This window comes from Mycothermus thermophilus, assembly GCF_041956435.1.
Source record: "Mycothermus thermophilus strain CBS 625.91 unplaced genomic scaffold VTJ04scaffold_1, whole genome shotgun sequence".
Taxonomy (NCBI): Eukaryota; Fungi; Ascomycota; class Sordariomycetes; order Sordariales; family Chaetomiaceae; genus Mycothermus; species Mycothermus thermophilus.
The window spans coordinates 5,250,983-5,271,773 of NW_027191427.1; the positions used below are offsets into that span (position 1 = coordinate 5,250,983).

The following is a 20,791-nucleotide window of genomic DNA, read 5'->3' on the forward strand; positions in this document are numbered from 1 at the left end:
GAATCATGCTCCAGTAAGAGTCTGGCCCAACGGGATGGTTCGGACGTAGGTCAGGACATAACTTGCTCACCTGGTGTGGTGGGCTAGAACGAACCGGGGAAACGCTGCTGGCCATCAAGGTTGATGATGTCCACCATGATATGGGGTGGTAACAATCGAGAGCGGTAGTTGGCTCAAAATGGATGTTTAAACATGTAGTCTGATGGATTAGGTATGAGACAAGGCTGTGAGCGAAATGAGAGCCTCAGGTCGGGAGTCCTCGGGAAAGCGACCAAGCAATGCTTGTCGTATGCGGCAAAGGCAACCATTGGATTTCTACTACTACTAATGTTTGGAACATTCTCGGTGAAAAGCTGAATGACAATAATATCTCGAAGAAACCGGCTATACAAACTCATCAAGCAGGTCTTGAGACATTTCCGAGCAATTGATATTCATTGTGAGCACGTCCCTGGCCAGACCTTAATTACATAGATCTCAACCTCAGTATCCAGATCTCCAGTCTCCCATATGAATATCACTTATCAATCAATGGCCCCGCAAGACAATAGACAAGCAGGCCTGTGGGCATATCTCTCCATTTCCAACAACAAGCCTCAGATGCCACATATGCTGCGTCCCCGAGTCCCTGTCACCCTCACTGCTTTTGGGTTATGACAGCATGACAACAAGACGGTGGTTGGAGAAGTAGCGCGCACATCCGGCAGTCGGCAGCGTTGAGGACAAGACTGTGTTCGTTGGGTATGAATATTCCTTTGATGCCGGCCCTTTCACAGCAAAGAATCAGTGGGTTCCGTATCACAAGTAACCACAGTTGTCTTGATGTGCTTAAATATCACCAATCCTCTTGTTCCTGATGCAATTTCAGCTCAGACTGGCAGGGCTGGTTGGAGTTGGTACCGTTATTAGTCAACGGTAAAGGTAGGGGAGAGAGCTGAAGAAATTAGGGGTGGGACCCGTGGTTTTGATGGCGAGTGAAGGATGAGTGGAATTGACACTTTACTACCGTACAATAAATCGACAGTTAGGTCACTAGTTGGGAGTGGAGGTCGATGATCATGTCTTGTCATACTGCAGAGTGGATTGAAGAGTGGTAATGAGTACAAAATCATCGTAATGTTACACGACCGCTCCGCGAAAACTATGAGTAACCGACCAAAGCAAACGCCCAGCAAACCGAGACCACAAGGAGCGGCGAAGTACCTATTCATACATTGAACGCTCAACGCGCTGATCCGAAGCAATCAGTCCATAAAAGCGCGTTTCTGAGATATAATCTCGCTGTGTAATCCTCCCGAGCATTGATACGAGCTTATCCGAACTACGCCGGGCCCGGCTAAAACGCGGCGATAGCCGTCGAAGCCGGAGCAACCGTGGGGCTGGCAGGCGGCGTGTCATCGCCGTCTGTCCATCCCCTCTGGGGACCCCAGCAGACCTGCACGCCCAGACTGCGGGTTACCTTGAGCAGGCCCGTCATCATGGGACCGTTCTTGGACACGCTTTCGCGGCCGTCGAAATACACGCGGTCGACCCAAGGCATCTGCACGAGAATGTCGCCCAGCAGGCGCATGCAGAAACGCTCGTAAAAGCCGTCCGAAATGCGGTAACCGTTGAAGACGTCGCACGAGGGGTCGATGGCGACGAAGACGCTCAGGTGCCGCACGTTGACGCAGTCGGCAAGGCCGAGGGCGTCGTTGACGACCCAACTGCGCGGAGGCTGGGCCCAGCCGATGCCGAGGCGCAGTTCCAGCGATCGGATGCACCGGCGCTGGTGCGGAGGCAGGCGGGCAAGCAGCGGCTTCTTGACCTTGGCGAGCTGCAACGACTGGGTGGGGAAGATGCGGAAGGTATGGGTACTGAAGAAGACATGCGAGGCCTCCTGGTAAATGACGCGGCAGGTCCGCAAGATGGCCAACTTCTTCTTGAGGACTTTGGGGTTGCGCGGATCGATATCGATGATGTCGTCGCAGCCCTCAAAGTGGAGGCGGTAGATTTCGAGACGCAGCTCGGCGGGGAGGTCCAAGAAGCTCAGCTTCGATTGCCTCTTAGGGGCAGCCTCATCCCCGCACAGCATCTCAGCCGGCTGGGAGAGGGTGAGAGAGTCCATCTGATCAGCGAGGGAGTCATAGTCGGAGCCATATCTGGCTTCGTCCTCGACGTCGGAGACGGGGGTTGGGGGGTCGACCGGAACATGCTTCGGCGGAGGGACCGGCTCGATCGGAGCGGGGCGAGCAGCCCTCCGGGCCATGCGGCCCGTCTTCCTCGCGGAGCGTTTCTGGGTCATCTCGGTGGGTAGTAGTTATGGTGTAGTGAAAGGGTGTAACTGGTACTGTTGCAAGTTCGCTGGCGTAAGGTCAGTGGAGGGACAGCTGGCGTGGATGGCGTGGCGCCTTTACTTACTCTTCACTCAAGCGCAATGCGTCTCAATGGGTGTGTTGGTGGTAGTACTGGATTGACAACTGGCGGTAGCGCGCGGATACTCGGATGGTTGGCGTTGAGTTGACACGGAGGCAGAACTCGGAGGGTGGTCCCATAGCGAGCGCTGCTTCAGACTGACACTATGGGCCACCCTCAGAATGCATCCGCGGCGGCCATGACAGGCAATGTTGCGAGTAGTGGTAGTTTGGCGCGGACGGGGGAGCGGGACATGGAAGAGTCCCGGTGACAGCGGAGAGAGGAGGGGGAGGACGCGATGACTCTTAAGAAGAGGCCAAGAAAGGCGAGGACACGGAGGCGAAAGAAGACGAAGAGTAAAGCCCGACGACTGGACGGAGTCAAGTGGAAATATGGAGAATTGGTGAGGAAGGATGTGCCGGCAAAATGGGTGTCGTGGTCAAATATGCGCGCAAACCGTGAGGGGAAATTGGAGAATAAGGAGAACGGAGTAGATCGGTCTTCTATTTGAATCGGCCGTTTACCTACTTCATACATGGATGATGCCACTGACATGCATCCGAGATGGGAAACATGGGAATGGATGGGAATCGAAGACGGGCCGGCGGGGCAATTGGCTGCCAATTGGCTGGTGGAGGCCGGGAGAGTCGCGTGACAGCGCCCAAAATGGCCTGTTCCGCTGACTGTCCGGGGCCGAAGGGCATTGTCCAGTGGTTGTTCAGCACCGACCCGGCAATGACGACAGGGACCCGATCCCCGCAGTGGATGCCAAGATGCCAAAACATGGTTCGTGCAGGCCGCATTGGTGGGGCGACCTGGAAGTATCGCGGCTCAGGGTTGGAGCTGGACCCGGAAAATTCCATCATGACGGCGAAGCTCCCGAGGGTTGGCTGTGGGATTGCAACTCCAATCGATAAACGTCAGGTCGGCGGGACGTTGGAGAGTGGATATGGATTTTTTTGCACAGCTTCATCCACCACCACCACCATTCACCTCACAACCATCACCATCGCCGGCTCGACGTCCAGCCGGCCAGGACATCCCGTTCGCATTCTCGCAACCCCGCCGACCGGACTGTAAGGGGTTCTTCGTGGTTAATTCCGTTTCTCCCTTTCTTTCCGCATTTATTTTGTCTCTTCTTTCCTTCCCGTCTTCTCCGTCCAAAACGCGCGAATTGGGTCATGATGCTATCAAGAGCCGCCGTGCGCCCGGCGGCGACTCTCCGAGCTGCGGCCGCCTTCAAGGCCACCACCCCTCTCTCTGCCCTCCGCGCACGACCCTCACCAAGCATCCTGGCCCGGTGCATGGCCAGCGACTCGAAACCCCCGCCGAGCTCACGATTCAATCAGCCCCCCGCTTCGCAGTCCCAAAAACCACCGAAACCTCCCAAGTCCTCCGCCTCCGCAACACCCAAGACCCCTCCAGAATCACCACAAGAGCCAGAACAGTCCGCGACACCCCAAGAAGCAGACAAGGATGCCATCCCCGATATCTCCAAGCTCCCCGACCTTACCCAGGGCATCCCCTCCACCCTGGAGTATGAGATGGCCAACGCGTCAGAAAAGGCTGCTGGCGAAGAGGAGGCTCCCAAGTCTGGTGGTGGAGGTGGTCGCGGGAGAGGCAAGGGCGAGCTGCCTGCTTCTGCCTACGTTTCGTCCACGGAACGCAAGCGCCAGAAGCTGGCCATGTGGGCTTTCATCCTGACCGGCGTGGGCTCCGTCCTCGGTGTCGCCTACCTTGGCCGTGACTGGTCGGAGGAGGAGCTCAAGAAGAAGCCCGACATCCCTAACGGCTGGACCCCGACCCTCTGGTGGAAGCGTGCTGTTGCGCGTATGACCGATACCGTCACCTACTACCAGGAGCCCGCCTTCGAGAAGCTCCTACCCGACCCCGACCCGTCCTTCGAGCGGCCTTACACTCTGTGCATCAGCCTTGAAGACATGCTTGTACATAGCGAGTGGACGCGTGAGCATGGCTGGCGCATCGCGAAGCGGCCGGGTGTCGACTACTTCCTGCATTACCTGAGCCAGTACTACGAGATTGTCCTCTTCACCACTGTTCCCTTCGCCACTGGTGAGCCGCTGGTCCGCAAGCTCGACCCCTATCGCTTCATTATGTGGCCGCTGTTCCGTGAGGCGACCAAGTACAAGGATGGCGAGATTGTGAAGGTAGGTCCCGAATGCTTAGACTCACCCATGCAACAGCCCTTTGCTGACTTTCTCGCCCCCAGGATCTCTCGTACCTCAACCGTGACCTGTCAAAGGTTATCATCATCGATACGAATCCCAGGCATGTGCGCTTCCAGCCAGAGAACGCCATCATTCTGCCCAAATGGACGGGCGACCCCAAGGATAGCGAGCTCGTTGCTCTCGTCCCCTTCCTCGAGTTCATCCACACCATGCAGTATGACGATGTGCGCAAGGTGATCAAGTCCTTCGAGGGGACCCACATTCCTACCGAGTTCGCCCGTCGCGAGGCACTTGCTCGCGCCGAGCACCAACGCCGCCTTCAGGCCAAGGCCGCTCGCGGTGGCGGCATCAACTGGTTGGCCAGCCACATCGGCCTCAAGCCCAGCAACATGAGCCTCATGGTCTCCCCTGACGGCGAGGAGAACCCGCAGGAGGCCTTTGCCAAGGGCAAGATGATCCAGGACATTGCGCGCGAGCGGGGTATCCGCAACTACCTGATGCTCGAGGAGGAGATCCGCAAGAACGGCGAGAAGTGGCTCAAGGAGGAGCAGGAGGCCATGGAGAAGGCCCAGAAGGAAGCCATGAAGAGCATGAAGTCGTCCTTCTTTGGCTGGTTCACATCTGATAAGGATGAGTCGGGGGATAACAAGAGCAAATAAGCGAGTTTCGGATCACTTAACGGATGGGAATACACTCCACTATGGCATAAAAGAGATAGATGCGCCCGGAAATTAGCAGGGCGAGTTTCGAAGGCTGTGTACGAATTACGTGGGAGAAGAGGGGCGCTGGTTGGGAAAAAAAAGAATCACTGATGGTATGGGTTGGTGATACGGGTGGGAGCGAGCGCATAATTGCCCGGAGAGCAAGACGGAGTATGCCTCCTGGGTTCTGTATCATATACTCTGGAAACTGACGAAATGTACAACAACACAATACCCTGCGTGAACCTGTGTAGCTGGGCTTTTCTGGCGTGTGCGGAGGTTGGTGTTCTCGCGGGATCGGATGGTGTGTTCAAGGGGCTGTGTTGTGAGATGTGGTACGGGTGATTTGGCGGGCCGGTTGGGTTGGAGATTGAGGATACAGAACGACATAAACGACAGTCCAGGGGGTACATGTATGTTCGACGGTACCTAGATCGAACACCGATACTTGGTCATAGGGACTTGATGAGTTACGGTGCGTGGCTTGGTATCCAGGAATGGACTGTTCTGTTCCCATCAGAATAGGAAGCCTTGATGCCGGTGCCATGGGGAGGCAATAGGGAGTAAATCCCTCGAGATCGGGTTCAAACAGAGCTTGATGACCACCTCCTGACACATTTTGTGTCATCTATTCTCGGTCATTCGGGGTACAATCGCGTATGGCTAGGTCGAGGCCAAAACCACCATCGACCTTGAGCATTCCATTCATAACGATGAATTGGTTCCTTCTTGTCGTTGAACTGTTGATCTGCCTCCCTCTCCTTTGCTCTGCTGGCTGTGTCATCTGCTTGAGGCCATGGTACTCACAGATGTCACAAACAGCCAGCTTACACTCAGAGAATATGCGTATGTCGCCAACACCGAAAAGAATGAGAGAGCTTCCCAGAACCGGCTTTTATAACAATTCGCCCAAAGCTATGGATCCGTGGTGCACAATGTTGAGCGTACCATCCACCGGGTTTCGGCAACCAGATACCCCTAGGACTACTCGACACAACCTTAAGGTGACGTGTTCGGTGTGACCGAAGATGATGGATGGGAGTGCCTGACCCGAGAGCTAAGCACAGGTAGTGCACATCGATCGGGCAACGGTTTGAGGCTACGTGAACAACATGGCGTGCTTCGTGGATGGGTATGTATCTCTTGACCTGTTGGTCTATAAGATTCCCTCCCCAGCCTTTCCTCGCCCTTGTTTCGTCTCGACATCCTTCACGATCACGGTACCCAGACTTCACATTTCAGATACACCAGAGCCGCTCAAAGCTTCATACTATCGCCGCCATGCATCTGACTCGCGTTGCGCTCACGGCCGTCCTGGCCGCCACTTCGGCAAATGCTCTGCCGGCCATGGGATCTGGTAATTCTCACCAGACCAACGAGGCTCAACATGATGGCCAGATGCATATGGGCATGGACGAGAACGCCATGATGCTCGAACCCCACACTCATGAGCAGCCCCAGACAGATATGACCCAGGCCATGATAATGATGTTGATGGAGAAGCTCATGAATTCTGATCACGAGATGAGCACCATGTTGAACGGCAAGACGCACGAGCAGGAAGCTCATCTGGCTGATAATCATCCCGTGAGCAGCCCTCGTCATCATATTAACGTTGGATGTACCTCTCCTAACCAGACAGCCAGGACGACAAATGGGAGATGATGGGATCATCCAACCCCGTCCAGACCAAGGCGCAGATGCAAAACAAGGCCGAGCGGCGGACTGTCGACAGGAACATGAACGGTGATGGTCATCACACCATGCCCGAGGTGGCGGATGATGCTAACTTCTCCATCTTCGCGCGGGAATTGTACCATCCCTTGACCCAGGGTCAACGGGACATGGACCCGGAGACCAAGAAGCTGTTGATTAACTACGGGAAAGTCACATTCCTTCCTGACGGCAGAAGAAGGCAGATGGAGAAGGGGCAGCAACAGCAACAGCAAATTTGACAACGACGGCTGGAACATGAACGACCAGATGATGATGATGACGATGATGGACGACAAGAACAAGATGGACCAAAAGATGGTTTCGAAACGGCACAATTGCCACGAGGATATGTCTGACACGAATCGGCAGCAACAACAACATCATAACCGCATCAACCAGCGGGATATGAAGATGCAGGAGCAACAGCAAGACCAAGCCCACTCCTCCAACGGCTACAACGATAGTCATCACCATGCGTCGGATGCTAACGAGCGGCCGCCGCTGCACGCTTGTCTGCACGCCGCGCTTGCTGAGGGCAGCATGTGGGCGTAAGTGCTACAACATATATCCCACTCTGCTACTCCCTAGTCACCTGTCAGCCCGACTAGAAGGGAGTTTAGGCAAATACTCGCTGACACGCGATGATGTCGCTCTTACTGATTTGGTTCGGGATATTAGTGTCGCGAACTGCATTGGCCACTGAGACCTTTGCTTTCTGGACATCATGTGAGAGAGGGAAGAAGGGAAAGAGAGGTTGACGGAAAGATTGTATCATTTGGATGGATGCAAGATGACACAAGAAAGACGAAACGAGGCAGGGCCGGTCACTCGGTTTGACATTTTTCGACTCTCATCTCGACTTGATCACGACATCATTTGTTCTTCGATTACTGTCTGAGTGCTTGACAATGTTGTAATCCTTCGATGGTCGAATCTCATAACGCGTGGGTCTTTTAACCAACTCGGAAATAAGTAAACAAACCCCTGAGCCGAAATCTGGACCACCAGAGAGCAACAAATGATTGGAATATTGTGGAGGAGCAATTTACCCGCAAAAGAGCAAAGGCAATGCCGATATCTAGGTGGTTTTTGGAGCCAATTGTATTCCCTCAACTTCTACACCCAAACTACCAAATTTCTAACCCACTATCCATATACATCTCCTCTCCTCCCCTTCTTCCCAAGTATCATCACCTCCCCTTCAACCCCTTCCCTGTATCAACCTCCACTCTCCTCCCCTCCAACTTCCCCTCCAATCCAAACACCTTAATAACCCCCAACACCGCCAGCCCAACAACCACAATCAAATCCAATATATGCGCCGCCCACCACCAGTGTTGCGTGCCCATGGCGCACGACGCGTACTCGGCGCGCCACTCCCACGCCTGCTCGTCGAACCAGACGCTCAGCAGCCCAGCGTTTCCGCCGTACTCGCCCATCATGCTGCGCACCGTCACCTCGCGGACGCCGGGCACACCGGGTTGGCCAGGGATGCGGGATTTTTGCGCTTGGCGGTAGCGGCGGACTTGCCATTGCGGTTCTGCCGGCGGTTGTGGAGTTGGGGTCGTGTTGCCGTCGGTGGCGGCGGCGGCGTCTCCCTCGGAAGGTTTCTGTTCTTGTGATTGTTTCGGAGGGGAGGTGTCGGTCTGGTTAATGTAATGCCAGACATCGCACCCCTCATGGTCGTGTCCGTTCAAAATAATACCCCTCCTCCCCATCCCGCGGCCGGGCACGGTCGGCTTGCCCGACATGCCGAGGATGCCCTCGAGGAACCCGCGCGAGGCGGGCTCGCTGAGCTGATTCTGCACGCGCAGGGAGCCGTCGTGCTCGTGAAACGCGAAATACGGATCGTCCACGCAGACACCCTGGGGCTTGTACAGCGGGATGTGGGTGAGGATCAGCGTAAAATGTCCCCGCAGGTCGACGGACGACGACGTGCGGATGACGTTGTTGACAAAGGTGTAGGTGTCGTCCTGCAGGGCGGACGAGATGGCGGGGGTGTCGAGGTTCATGTCGTTGAGCACGACGACGCGGATTTCGGGCGGGATGCGGTTGGGATGGCCGTTGAGGAGGGACTTGTTGTGCACGGGCAGCTCGAAGCGGAGCTCGTAGTTGAGCTTGCCGAACCGCCGCTCAAACCGCGCCGCCCGCTCCGGAGTCAAGTCCCCGGCGTAGCCGATATCATGATTCCCCGCGACGTTGATCAACCGGCGCTCCCACGCCTCGGCCGACGTAGCCGCCGCAAACTCGGCATCAATCTCTGCCCCCTCCTCCACCACCGGGGGAACCTCTCCTAGAAACCCCGCCAAATCATACTCCTCCGCCGGCGCCGCCATCAACCCATCCGGCAACCTCTCGGCGCCGCTAAACACCCTCTTCCAAAACCTGTCCGCCCGCTTCTCAAACTCCACGTCATCAATCCACTGACTCCCCAACAAATCCCCCAGCACGCTCACGTGCGTCGGCCGCGCCCACCAGCGCATGGTCCGGTACACGTGCGCCAGGTAGTAATCGTTGCCCCACAAATCAATCTTCTTCCTGAGCGACTCGAGCGCGTCAAACACGTCCTCCATCAGCACGTCGACCACATCGTGCAGCACGGCGCGCACGCGGTAGCGCAGCGACGGCTGCTCGGTCCGAAACGTCGCATGCCGGAAGAGGCTCTGCACGTGCGGGAAGAAGCCGAGGTATTCGATAGGGACGGAGGTGCTGCCCTCGAGCTGGGGGTCGCCGAGGGCGAGGAGGCGGAAGGGGGCGAGCGGACGGGTTCGCGGGAGGTAGGTGGCGGTGAAGTTGGGGGGCAGGAAGGAGGCGGCGTCGGCTGCGGCGCGGAGGTGGAGTTTGGCGGTTTCGCGGAAGGCGACGTGAGAAGACTCGGCGCGGGTAGGGTCCGTCGAGGACGGTAAAGGAAATGCGCAAGATCGAAAGAGCGGATAGAGGTAGATGTAGAGAGTGAGGAGGAAGGCGATGGGAGACAAGAAGCGAAGGCCGCGGCCGAGCAGCGCGGTCAGCGACGGGGACGTCATCAAGAACAACGAAGTGGCATGGGCATGAAATTATGCCCCTGCCTGAGAATGCAGAAAAAAAGAAAACGGGAAGAAAATATTAAAACAAATCTACCAGAACATGGAAAGCAAAGGAGAGACTATAACGACAGACGATGGCGGCGATGTTGGAGAAGAGGTTTAAAAAGGAGCGAGACAAAATAGGAAACGCGCTTCACATGTTTCACGGCAGGTGGACACAGCAGGGGCTTGCTTGGCACTCGAGGGCGCCGGGGAAAGCCGAGACCCTTTTTTAGCCCCTGGCCCCAAACATATCAACAAACAACCCACATTGATGTAAGACGTGGCAGATCCAGGAATTACTACGTAGTTACTCACACACTTGTTTCCATTCCCTAGATAATATAGGAATTACTCCCGCCTAAATCTCCATCCACATATCTAGGCAGGGCCGATTACCCATGTAATCCTGAGTATCTCGACAGACCAGAAAAGCAAATAAAGCGTTGCAAACAAGCAACACCGCTCCCGTCCCCGTGTATGTCTTCCATATACCAGACAGACGTTGCCGCCCTGACTCCATAACTCCTTGCCTCATACACACATAACTAGGTACAGACCAGGCAGACCATTTCAATAAACGCCACCGCTCCCACCGGATTGCTGCTTGCTCACTTCCTTCCTGCCTTTCGCAGGCCGACAAAAGAAATCTCGGACCACCTAGAAGGCAGCCAGAGGAGACCATGATCCTCAACCATGTCTCCAAGATTAAGAATAAAACCCAACCAAGATTACCTGATAGACCCCATGGAGACAATCAATCCCCCTCTATGTAAACTCTCCCCGAATCTCAAGATACCTCCACCTCTACATCACGGCCCACTAACCCCCGCGCTCCCATCAAACAACAATAGCGGCCACGACCCATGACCCACCGCCTGCACCGCGGCCGCAGCCACCGCCGCGTTCCCCATCCCATCATCCTCATGTTGTTGTTGTTGTTGTTGCTGCTGTTGTTGCGGCGGCGGTGCTCCCGAAGCGCCATGATTCTCTCCCGGCGCGCCGCCATTCCCTCCCGGTCCGGTGGCGCCGGGAGCACCACCATTCCCAGCGGCCGCCACCGCTGCCGCCGCCGCCGCCGCCGCCGCAGCAGCAGCAGCAGCGTCGCCAGCCTGTCTCCCCGCGTTCAACGTCAACAGAGTGTTGGCGTGGGCGTGCGTGTCCTGGATAGCGTTCGTCCAGTCCTGCCAGGCGGCCGCAGGGTTCGGCGCGGGATGTGACGGGAGGATGTGTGTCGGGTGGGGATGGTGTTGGTGTTGATGCGGCGCGCCGCCCTGCCACGGGTCATTTGTGGCAGCAGCAGCAGCGGCAGCAGCAGCGAGCGCGGCGGCCTGTTGGCTTGCCACGTGCTGCGTGGCCTGGGAAGCGAACGCGACGAGAGGGTTTTGCTGAACTGCGGCGGCCGCGGCGGCTGCTTGGTCCATGGGCGGCTGGCTGGCGTTGGCGACCGCGGCCGCTGCGGTTGCTGCTGATGCGGCGGCGTAGAGGTAGTTGGTTTCACTTGTGCCGTTGCTCCCGTTCTGTGCCATTGGTGGTCCGCCAGGCTGTTGTTGTTGATGATGATGATGATGTTGCTGCTGCTGTTGCTGCGGATGCTGCTGCCCTTGATGATCACTGTATGCAAGTGGCGGGTATGAAGGCGCGCGAGGACCGGGCCCTGTCTGAGGGTCATAGTACGCGGCAGCACCGTTGGGCGCACCGGCACTTCGGGGTTCCGAGGCAGCGGCTGGCGTGCTGTTTGGCACAAGAGGGCTATCGGGCCTCTGTTTCATTGCTGTGGCCGGGTACGTCGGTAATGGTTGTTGAGCCGTGGGGGTTGGCGGCTTGCGATTCATGTCTTGCTCGATCCAATTGATGGTGCGGTCGATCACGGTGGCTACCTCGCTGGCGATCCGATGGCCCGTCCCTAAACCCGTCGAGTGTCAGCAGCCTGAATGAAAAATCAGCAAATCCTCCAACAGGCTTACCCATAAGACCGCCTATCTCGCCAATAATGCTTAGCCACAGCGACATGTCGTTGCGCAATTCGTTCAGCTCAGCGGGCGTGGTCGTAAACCGCCGCTGCCAGTGGGCCATGAGGGTGGTGAAAACAGCTCCGACATACACGGCGAACTGGTACCACGTGGTATCGAGCGATTTCTTCTTAAGCAATGTGCTCACCACCGAGAGCAGCTTCTTGGCCGTCTCTTCGCAGATGCGGGCGTTGTCGGCGCAGAACTTGGGATCGTCCGTCATGCAAACCGAGGGATGCCGGAGACAGAGTGTGAACTCGAGCATGAAAGCCTGAGTGTACAGCGCAAAGATCTGATGGGTCGGCTCGCACTTGTCCAGGCGCAACTCGTCGGGAAGCTCGTCAAGCAGAGCGCGATGGGCTTCCTCGAGTTGTGTCACTACCTCAACATATTTGGTAGGGTCGCGCCGCACGCTGTAGATCTTGGAGTACATCTCCATGAAGAGCGGTGTCGCCTTGAATCCCATGAGCCCGACGTGCCAGTTGCAGTAGCCGATCTTGGACGGATCCAGGATACCGTTTTCGCCAATGTACTCGTCGTTGATGGGGATGGGGAAGTCCACGTCAAACTCCTCGAGGGAGATGGGCATGGGGCGGCCGAGGCGGCCATTGAGGGTAGACAAGATGGCTACGATGGCCCACCAGACGCGCTTTCGCACCTCGTTCTCAAGCGTCGTGCCGCCGTTAGGAATCTTGACGGCCCGATGTAAGTTCAACTGGATCGCCTTGGAGAAGGCAACGGTGGCTAGGGCCACAGAGCATCCTGGCTTGGGAAAGCTCCGGGTGTGTGAAACGATCATGGCCATGGCTTGGACAGCTGTGAACTTCTGGGAGCCGGCCAATTCCCAGAATTTGCTCAAACTCCAGTGATAGTGCTTGTTGGACAAGTCATTCAACTGGGCATACTGCTCCGGCTGCTCGCGGTTACGCACGCCGTACTGGAAGTAGATAGTGGCGAAGACCATGTGGACGATGACGAGGTCCTCGACCGACGGTTTAAAACTCGGGTCATCGTAGATGCGCGTCAACTAACAGACAAGTCAGTCTCGGCGTCCTGTTCAATGCATGCCTGAGGGGAGAATAGCTTACCAACTGAAGAAAAGATGGCTTGTGAAGGATGGGGAGGAAAGGCGAGACCATGAGGAAGTACCACTCCGCATAAGTGATGGCGTCCTTCTTGGCGGGTAGCTCAACGTTTTGGATGGGATGGACGTTGCAGACAGATTGGAGGAAAGCCTGGAAGGATTTGTTGTATAAGGGGGAACCGATGGGGACATCAGGCGGCGGCTCGTCCATGTCCAGACCGTCGAAGGAGGTGATATCGATGGTGGTCCCGAGGATGGACAGCTTTGTTCCCTTGATGGAGCTGAGAGGAGAACTATCGGCCGCGACGCCGAGGAAGCTCTCCTTGGGCCTGGTGGCCATGGAGGTGTAAGGGCGGTAAGGCCCGAGGTGTTGGGGAGGTTTTGCGCTGCTGTTCTTGACCCAGACTAGGCCGACCTGGTGCCACTGGTCCTTAGCCGAGGGGTTGGCGATCGGATTGCCCGTGGCGTCAAAAGCAGGCGTCGCGGGGTAGGTTGTGGTGTAGCCAGGGAACTGCCAGGGCCGCACTTCGACGCCGTAGGCTTCAAGGAGCTTTTCGAGCTCCCGGATGTGGACGAGCATAGCTCCCTTCTCACGCTCGAGCTGCTGCAGATAGCCCCGGCGCTCGGTGCGACCAGTGACGCGGTCGGTGACATAGCACTCGAGATTCTGGGAGGTGCAGTGAGAGCAACCCTCGGGGAGAGCATCGCAGCGAATCTTGCGGACCTGCGAGAGAGAAAGAGGGTCAGTACCGGGTCATCAATGGGTATGCGCAGGTCGATGCACGCACCTTGCAGCGATCGCAAGCTTGCCCTGTTCTTGTGTACGACTGCAGCTTTGTCTTGACGACGCTGGAGAAGTCCTCGGGCCCGCGATCAGTGCGCGTCGCCTTCTTGGGGGCCGGGGCGCCGTCGGCGGGGCCATCACCAGCGTCGCTGGGCCGTTTCGGTGCGCGGGCTTGCGGCATGATGGGTATTTATGTATTCGGCGATGCAATGCGATGCAGTGCACGGGGGTCGCAGAGCACAACGGCGCCGACGCGAACAAGACGAGGGCGCCGTGCGGGCTGTCGCCCGTCAGAGCAGGTTGGGGAGCGCGATGGTGCGTCGGGTGATGGGGCGGCTTCAATTGAACACGGTCCGCGACGGGCGACCTCGAAGTCGACACAACGCGTCGAGGAGGTCGACTGATTCGGGAATCTGACTCTTTGTGGCCTCCGCGACGACGGCGACAGCGACGGCAACGGTGGTGGTGCGGCCGACGGGTCGCGGAACCGGATGAGTGCGGTGATACACGTCTCGGGGTTTGCCGATGGTGGTCGGCGGTGATGTGGTGATGGGATGGAGAATGCCGCGGCTCCCAGCCTCTCTGATCTCTTGGTCTTGGGGGCCTGGACTTCAGGGCTTCAGGGGGCACAGCAGCCAACACAGTGGCGCCAGCAGTGAGTGGTTCGACCTGCAGGCTGCAGCGGCCAGGGAATTTGCCGTTCTTGGATTGACAGGGCAGCGGGCAGGGCATTCGGGACCTGGGAAATGTCCGGACGACGCCCGGCTCCCAAAATGCTGGGTTCTGTGCACTCGGTTCGTCTTGCTCGGGTCAGCCACGCACAGAAAGAAAGACAGGGGTTTGCCGGCGCGAAGGCCACTTGGGCAAGGCAAGACGGAAAGTGAACGTGAACGTGATAGGCGAGAGCAATGAAATGGAGAAACGGAACGCAACGCAAATGCGGCACAAGAACCCAAAATGGCAATGCATGTTGCTGCTGGGTCTGGGTTAGGGTTGACTGAGAGAAATACCCCGCCATGCCCCTCCAAACATCCAAGTTCTTTCATCGCCTTGACAAAGAACTCACACTCATACCTACCTGAGAGATACCAGCATCTTACACAATCAACATTCTGGAGAAAAGCCCAACTTGATATTTACAAGAAATTAGACAATCAAAGCTTGAATGGGCATCACCTGGTCCAAAGGTCTCTCTTCGCCCTCATCTTCATCCTCATCCTCAACCTCCACCTCAACATCAACCATGACACTTGAAAAGATCCAGCTCGAACACGTCCCCTCCAACATCCACGTCTACGCCGCTCTCTTCCGCGATGTCACTAATGCCGACTTCCTACAATCTCAATTACTCGCCCGCAACCCCGACTTCGAGTTCGCCTTCATCGACGCCTCCTCGGTCATCTCACGCCTCCACGTGCTTTCTGCCGTCTATGCCGCCATCAACTCCCTATTAACTGGCACCCTGCGAACCCCAAATGTCCACTCCGAGACGGTCGTCTCGTTTAATACCAACAACAATGTATTTCCTACCCCCTCTCCTTTCTACGCCAAGTCTTTCAGTTCTCATTACTCACCCTCCCCAGATCGCAGACGCCTACCGTCGCTGGGGTATCACGCCAGGCAAAACAAAAGACCTGATCGTCATCAAAATTGTGACACCACCTTCAGCAGCACCTTCAACTACAACACCCTCACCTGAACAACAACAGCAACAACAACAACCAAGTCAGGACCAGCAATCCATCTGGACTCACCTCACCACCCACGTCAAGGGCACTCCAGCAGAGCTCTCCGACGAGAACCTCGCCTCCTTGACCGACTGGCCCAAGGTGCGCAAATACTACCGCCTCAACGGTGTTCCAGCGCTGGCCGGTTGCAAGGACGAGACGGAGAGGAGACGGCAAGAGGAGAAGTTGGCTGTGATGGGCATGGCGTTGAAAGGGTTGTGATGGGATGCTAGAGGACAGCAGGGTTGGTGTTTGCTTGAGCGTTGCGCGGGGAAAGACCCAATAGATTTGGGGGTGAGATGGACTTGACTCAATTTTACTGCAATACCCGGTCACCGAGGACGAGAATATCCCCGACCACATCGTTGATATCTTGTGTAGCTCCGTCATCGCGGTTGGCGAGACCAAAAGAGGCGTCTCGTGAGAGCTGAGAGTTGAGGGCTGAAGCCCAGGACAAGCGTGATGCGTCACCATACGTGGGATATATGATCTCACCCAACCCGGGAGACCAAATACTTGAAGTCAATCATCTCATCCATTGTTAAGGGGGGCTATGATGGAACATCATGTTCATGACTTCGCTACCCGTTACCATGTATGTTGTAATGGAGGACTAAAACAGCTGAACCCAAAACGCTCAAGATGTCAAATCCTATAAAAGCAAAAGCTCATACCCAAACGCCATCCCTCTGTGCCGCTCTCATGTCATGAACCCTCAAGCTCATCAAAATGCCAAACCCAACCATCCCCGAATCCAACGCCATCAAATGTTCCCCGTGTATAAACCCTCCTATCATCCCGAAAGCCCCAACGCCCCCTTCAACCTCCTAACTAACTCCGTCTTCATGGCCTCCCTTCCATCCCTCGTCCTCTGCACCGCATCCCGGTTCTCATGTGCCCGCCGCAGGAGGTACTTCATGCACTCCCCCGTCGAGCCCCAGACCAGGTACTTGTACACGCGTGGCGACGCCGCCGCTTGCCCATTTCCACCCGCGTTACTGCTGCTGCTGGCGCGCGCCATCAGCTCGCAGCTCACTTCATCCGCCATGCCCTGCAACTGCGCAAATGCCACATCCGGCACATTGCTGCTGCCTCCAGAGCCCAGTTCGGCGATGATATCCTGCGCCCGCAGCACCGAAGTACGGTTATGCGTCGCCAGCACGACACCCACATTCGCAAACCCACCATCGCTCTCCCCCTCCACGGGACGGAGCACCTCGTTCCACCTCCTCCTCAACAACGCCTCCGCCACCCCATCATACGCCCTATCCGTATCCTCCTTCGTGTCGTGAATCAGATGCCGTGGATCCGACCCCAAATACGCCCCGCGCACCAGCTTCACGCCCAGCGCGAACCCGCCTTCCTTGGCGGCAGCGAGATGCCTCGCCAGCGTCGCGGGCGTGGATTTCAGATACGCCTGGTACGTGCCGTACACGACGGGGCGGTCGGCGGGGTTGTATCTGCTCATGAGGTCCAGGGACCAGTCATCAATCCCGGGCTGCAGCGCCTGCTGTTCCGCATCCAACAACAGCCGGACGCCGCGCGACGCCGCGAGCTGGCAGATCTCGTCGATGGCGGACGCCAGGGCCGGGGTGGGCGGTTCGCGCCGGGAGAGGGCGAACAGAGCCTGGCGGCCGGCGCCGGTGAACTTGAGCGCGACAAAGTCGCCAGGCTCGGCGAGGCGGACGGTCTGCAGGGTGCCCTCCGCCCAGGGGGTGATTTCGTTGCGGATGCATTCCTCGGCGACGGCGCCCGAGGCGCACGAGGAGAGGTCCTTCATTTGCGCCTCGGTGAGGACGACTTCGCGCGCGTAGCCCAGGATGACGCCGCCGAAGCCCATCTGCTTGAGGGAATTGATGGTTTGCTGGACCTCGGCGGCGTTTTCGCCGGCGCAGAACTGGGCGTAGAAAGTCTTTTTGAGGAACAGGCGGAGGACAGGGTTGTTGTCGGGGTTGAGAATTGGCTGGGTGGTGTTGGCAAGCACAGACATGACCGCGAGAGACGGCGGAAGAAGGAGAGGTGATGAGGATATGGTCGTGGTCATCAACGACCGGAGGACGTTGGTGAGCGGGAGCACGGCCAAGGGTGATGGTGGTAATTGTGACGCCATCGCGGGCGCGGGTTGCTCTGATGGCGGTTGGGACATGGCGATCGCGCTGGTCAATGTGACCGGGGTTGACGGAGCTGCCTGGTTGGAAGATGAGTGTAGAGATCGCGTTGTTGTGGACGCCTGTCTTTTCGATTGTACATATGGTTGTGAATGAGTGAAGTGAAGCCGGCCGGATGTATGTGACAAGACGACAGCGGATGTAGCCGCGACAGGCAGTTGGCTGCGTACGCGGCATACTGGCAGGGCCCCGCGGAGGGACCGGGAAGCAGGGTTCATGGGACCGAATATGGCGATCTCTCTTGGTTGGAAACGTAATGTGCTATAAGAGAAGATTCTGGTTTACAGTCCTGTTGACATCAAAGGTCCAACAACCAGAGCCAGTGAGGCGAGATGGTCAAGATATACTTGTACACAATCGGCTGCCCCAACCTTCCTTGGTCTCAACTCCTCCTCCCCGGTATCGCAGTTCGAGCCAGTGGAACCGGGCAGCGCAACCAATGCCATAAACCTGCCAATACGCCGGTGCTGGCGCAGTTCGTCCGGAAGCTGCCCCGGACTTGCCTTTGTTCCTTGGTTTGCGATGCAGAGCCATGATGCTATCGCGGGCCCTGAACTTGGAATCCCGCAGATAGCCGCGCTGGTGGCAGCTTATCTCGACCCTCTTGGCCACTGCCGGCATTTCGGCGGCTCCACAACGCAATCTAGGCGGGGCCCTCCACGCCAAGCCCCTCCCAGATCAACCAAACAAGAGACGGCCCGGGACGCAACCAGAAGCTTGGATATCGGGTATCGTCAGCAGCCGACAACCCCGACTTCTCATGTCTGCGACTTGCATGCTGAGACTTCAAGATAGCGCGGGGAACGTTATGTGTTCCTTTCAAATTATGCAGCGCAACCCATCCGTTGTGGGGGACCGGTCAGTTCCCGTCGGCTGGTATCGGCGCAGCTAGCTCGTCGACACCAGGGCCCGGGGACTCGGGGCAGGTCACGCGACCCAAGTCCTGCCTCCGGCCGTGAGTAGACCCAACGAGGGGTACTTTGCCCCTGAGCGCCGGCCACGGTGCCAGGTCCTGCTATTGTCCCCGATAGGTGTCTGGCGGACAGGGAAAGAAGAACAGCTCCGGTTTCGTCTTCAAGACGGCGGCCCGCCCTCCAGCAAAGCCACCGGTTAATGGTGCTGCGTACGGAGTAGTGGATCAATATGCGCAGGTGACTCGTCTCGCTTCGTCTACTGCTTCTTCGGCAGCTGTTGTCGCGGAAAGCCCAGTTGCGTACGGATCCAGTCAATATATCCAATCGGCCGGCCACGAGCAACGCCCAACGCGTCCTGGAGGCCGCCGTACACGAGCCCAGCGACGAGGGCGAACTTTGTCGTACGCGCAGTCATGGGTAGCGAAAACCGGTCTGCCGTGGATAGGTATTCTACGTCAGCAAAAGAGACACCCAGAGCATGGCTTATGGCACAGGTTCGCAACGGGAGGCCATACTCCAAAGACTAAACCCGCCGGCCACGGTGACACATGAGGTGATGGTGTTGAATATGTCGGCCGTGCCGCGATATTCGTCAAACATGGCTTCGAGACTGAACATGGCCGTGGTCCAAAAGGACACCTTCAACCCCATCTTGACGCCCTCCTTGATGCCGCCGAACATCATCTGGTAGTTCTTGCTCTTGTGGTACAGATACCATCCCGTCGTGCTGGTCGGAAGCTTGTGGGCGTGCTCGGCTCGGAACCGGAGTCCGGCCATCTTGCTACCCTGGGTGGCGCCCAACACGAGTCCGGTCATGAAGGACAGAGTTGTGGCGACGGGGATGCGGATCGCGGTGGGCAGGGAAAGGCGCGACTCCTGGCACAATGCCTCGAATTCTTCGCGGGTGAGATTCGGCGGAGGCTCGATGTAGAGCCGCGAGCGGCCCTTGTCGTCCGTGGAGGCCATCGCGTGTCTTGGGGGTTAGTCGATCTCTGGTGGTGGTGCTTGACGGCTGTCCATCGCGATGCTCAGTCAAATGATGGTCTGCGATTTTTTGGAGGGGCCCAGCAAAAAATGACGGCACGGGTCCGGGTGGCCCAAGCTCCCTGCTGCCTGCCGCTGTGGGTCTTGGCCCCTCCATCACCAGAGCTCCATGTGAACTATCAGCATTTCTGGATGCCTTTTGTTTGGTTCTCTGTAAAACAAAGTAATTGAACAACTTCGACCCTGAAACCTCCCGGATCCTTTATTCTCTTTTCCCAATCATTTTGAGAAAAACACCACCAACCAGCCAGCCGACCAGCCATGGTAAGTCTCCCTCCCGACCCTCCTCTCCCACCACCAACACCCCTCCCTGACCTATCCCAGCCCCCCAAGCTCAGAGCCATCGACGACCCAACAATCTCCATCCGCCTCCGCTACGGGCCCCACGTCATCTTCATCCTCGCCGATATCACCTGGACCTTCCAACAACTCACCACCGAACTCCTCTCCATTCTGCGCAACCGCTACCCGGACGGTCTGCGCCAAGCCCCTTCCGCGCTCCCGAGACCGCCGGGTCTGCCAGACGTTGAAGAGAAAACACCCATCCCCGCCGCCGACGATGCCAATGTGCGCATTGCCTACGCGCTGCCCCGTAACGCCTCAGACCTTGCATCGGGGTGGAAGAATTTGAAGGCTCGGCCGGAAGATACGTTGGGGAAGAAGGGGGTGACGGACCTGAGTTCGGTGGCGTTCGCGTTTGTGGGGGAGGGCGAAGACGAGGCGAACGCGGAGTTCCACGTGGTGGTGCCGACGCCGCCGGAGGAGACGGCGAGTATGGAGTGAGGAAGGTCTTTGAGTAGGTAGCTGGCTGAGGGAGATTTGGCTGGGTATTCAGGCAGTTCAGTTATCGCCTATTATGGGACATACACATCAAGGTTCTCATGGGCGTACTGGGACTTTGGGAAGGGATAATATACACGAGGCCGGAAAACGAGATATCAGCAGGCGTGCGGTTATGCCACAAGGGATCTTCAGTGGGGGGGGGGGGGGGGG

General features: G+C 57.3%; 12 protein-coding genes across 12 annotated transcripts; 5 read left to right on the forward strand and 7 right to left on the reverse strand.

The window, feature by feature from the left end:
* Positions 1-1,336: 1,336 nt before the first annotated feature.
* On the reverse strand, positions 1,337-2,284 carry VTJ04DRAFT_1962 (uncharacterized protein; the record flags this gene model as incomplete). Its single annotated transcript, XM_069359707.1, has 1 exon — positions 1,337-2,284. The coding sequence occupies one exon, from the start codon at positions 2,282-2,284 to the stop codon at positions 1,337-1,339; it is 948 nt and encodes a 315-aa protein (XP_069224570.1).
* Positions 2,285-2,299: 15 nt separating this feature from the next.
* VTJ04DRAFT_1963 (uncharacterized protein) lies at positions 2,300-3,260 on the reverse strand (the record flags this gene model as incomplete). Its single annotated transcript, XM_069359708.1, has 3 exons — positions 2,300-2,343; positions 2,401-2,406; positions 2,948-3,260. 3 exons carry the CDS (start codon positions 3,258-3,260, stop codon positions 2,300-2,302), a joined length of 363 nt encoding a protein of 120 aa, XP_069224571.1.
* Positions 3,261-3,578: 318 nt separating this feature from the next.
* On the forward strand, positions 3,579-5,242 carry VTJ04DRAFT_1964 (uncharacterized protein; the record flags this gene model as incomplete). The annotated part of the gene is made up of 2 exons (XM_069359709.1): positions 3,579-4,562; positions 4,625-5,242. The coding sequence occupies 2 exons, from the start codon at positions 3,579-3,581 to the stop codon at positions 5,240-5,242; spliced, it is 1,602 nt and encodes a 533-aa protein (XP_069224572.1).
* Positions 5,243-5,258: 16 nt separating this feature from the next.
* Positions 5,259-5,480, reverse strand: VTJ04DRAFT_1965 (uncharacterized protein; the record flags this gene model as incomplete). The annotated part of the gene is made up of 1 exon (XM_069359710.1): positions 5,259-5,480. The coding sequence occupies one exon, from the start codon at positions 5,478-5,480 to the stop codon at positions 5,259-5,261; it is 222 nt and encodes a 73-aa protein (XP_069224573.1).
* A 1,085-nt stretch (positions 5,481-6,565) lies between these two features.
* Positions 6,566-7,552, forward strand: VTJ04DRAFT_1966 (uncharacterized protein; the record flags this gene model as incomplete). The annotated part of the gene is made up of 3 exons (XM_069359711.1): positions 6,566-6,871; positions 6,931-7,151; positions 7,204-7,552. The coding sequence occupies 3 exons, from the start codon at positions 6,566-6,568 to the stop codon at positions 7,550-7,552; spliced, it is 876 nt and encodes a 291-aa protein (XP_069224574.1).
* Positions 7,553-8,190: 638 nt separating this feature from the next.
* On the reverse strand, positions 8,191-10,026 carry VTJ04DRAFT_1967 (uncharacterized protein; the record flags this gene model as incomplete). The annotated part of the gene is made up of 1 exon (XM_069359712.1): positions 8,191-10,026. The coding sequence occupies one exon, from the start codon at positions 10,024-10,026 to the stop codon at positions 8,191-8,193; it is 1,836 nt and encodes a 611-aa protein (XP_069224575.1).
* Positions 10,027-10,877: 851 nt separating this feature from the next.
* On the reverse strand, positions 10,878-14,126 carry VTJ04DRAFT_1968 (uncharacterized protein; the record flags this gene model as incomplete). The annotated part of the gene is made up of 4 exons (XM_069359713.1): positions 10,878-11,971; positions 12,033-13,104; positions 13,166-13,885; positions 13,950-14,126. 4 exons carry the CDS (start codon positions 14,124-14,126, stop codon positions 10,878-10,880), a joined length of 3,063 nt encoding a protein of 1,020 aa, XP_069224576.1.
* Positions 14,127-15,188: 1,062 nt separating this feature from the next.
* On the forward strand, positions 15,189-15,894 carry VTJ04DRAFT_1969 (uncharacterized protein; the record flags this gene model as incomplete). Its single annotated transcript, XM_069359714.1, has 2 exons — positions 15,189-15,464; positions 15,529-15,894. The coding sequence occupies 2 exons, from the start codon at positions 15,189-15,191 to the stop codon at positions 15,892-15,894; spliced, it is 642 nt and encodes a 213-aa protein (XP_069224577.1).
* Positions 15,895-16,465: 571 nt separating this feature from the next.
* On the reverse strand, positions 16,466-17,782 carry VTJ04DRAFT_1970 (uncharacterized protein; the record flags this gene model as incomplete). The annotated part of the gene is made up of 1 exon (XM_069359716.1): positions 16,466-17,782. The coding sequence occupies one exon, from the start codon at positions 17,780-17,782 to the stop codon at positions 16,466-16,468; it is 1,317 nt and encodes a 438-aa protein (XP_069224578.1).
* An 884-nt stretch (positions 17,783-18,666) lies between these two features.
* On the forward strand, positions 18,667-18,954 carry VTJ04DRAFT_1971 (uncharacterized protein; the record flags this gene model as incomplete). The annotated part of the gene is made up of 2 exons (XM_069359717.1): positions 18,667-18,698; positions 18,747-18,954. 2 exons carry the CDS (start codon positions 18,667-18,669, stop codon positions 18,952-18,954), a joined length of 240 nt encoding a protein of 79 aa, XP_069224579.1.
* A 56-nt stretch (positions 18,955-19,010) lies between these two features.
* Positions 19,011-19,720, reverse strand: VTJ04DRAFT_1972 (uncharacterized protein; the record flags this gene model as incomplete). The annotated part of the gene is made up of 2 exons (XM_069359718.1): positions 19,011-19,186; positions 19,270-19,720. 2 exons carry the CDS (start codon positions 19,718-19,720, stop codon positions 19,011-19,013), a joined length of 627 nt encoding a protein of 208 aa, XP_069224580.1.
* A 339-nt stretch (positions 19,721-20,059) lies between these two features.
* On the forward strand, positions 20,060-20,581 carry VTJ04DRAFT_1973 (uncharacterized protein; the record flags this gene model as incomplete). Its single annotated transcript, XM_069359719.1, has 2 exons — positions 20,060-20,062; positions 20,123-20,581. 2 exons carry the CDS (start codon positions 20,060-20,062, stop codon positions 20,579-20,581), a joined length of 462 nt encoding a protein of 153 aa, XP_069224581.1.
* Positions 20,582-20,791: the final 210 nt, after the last annotated feature.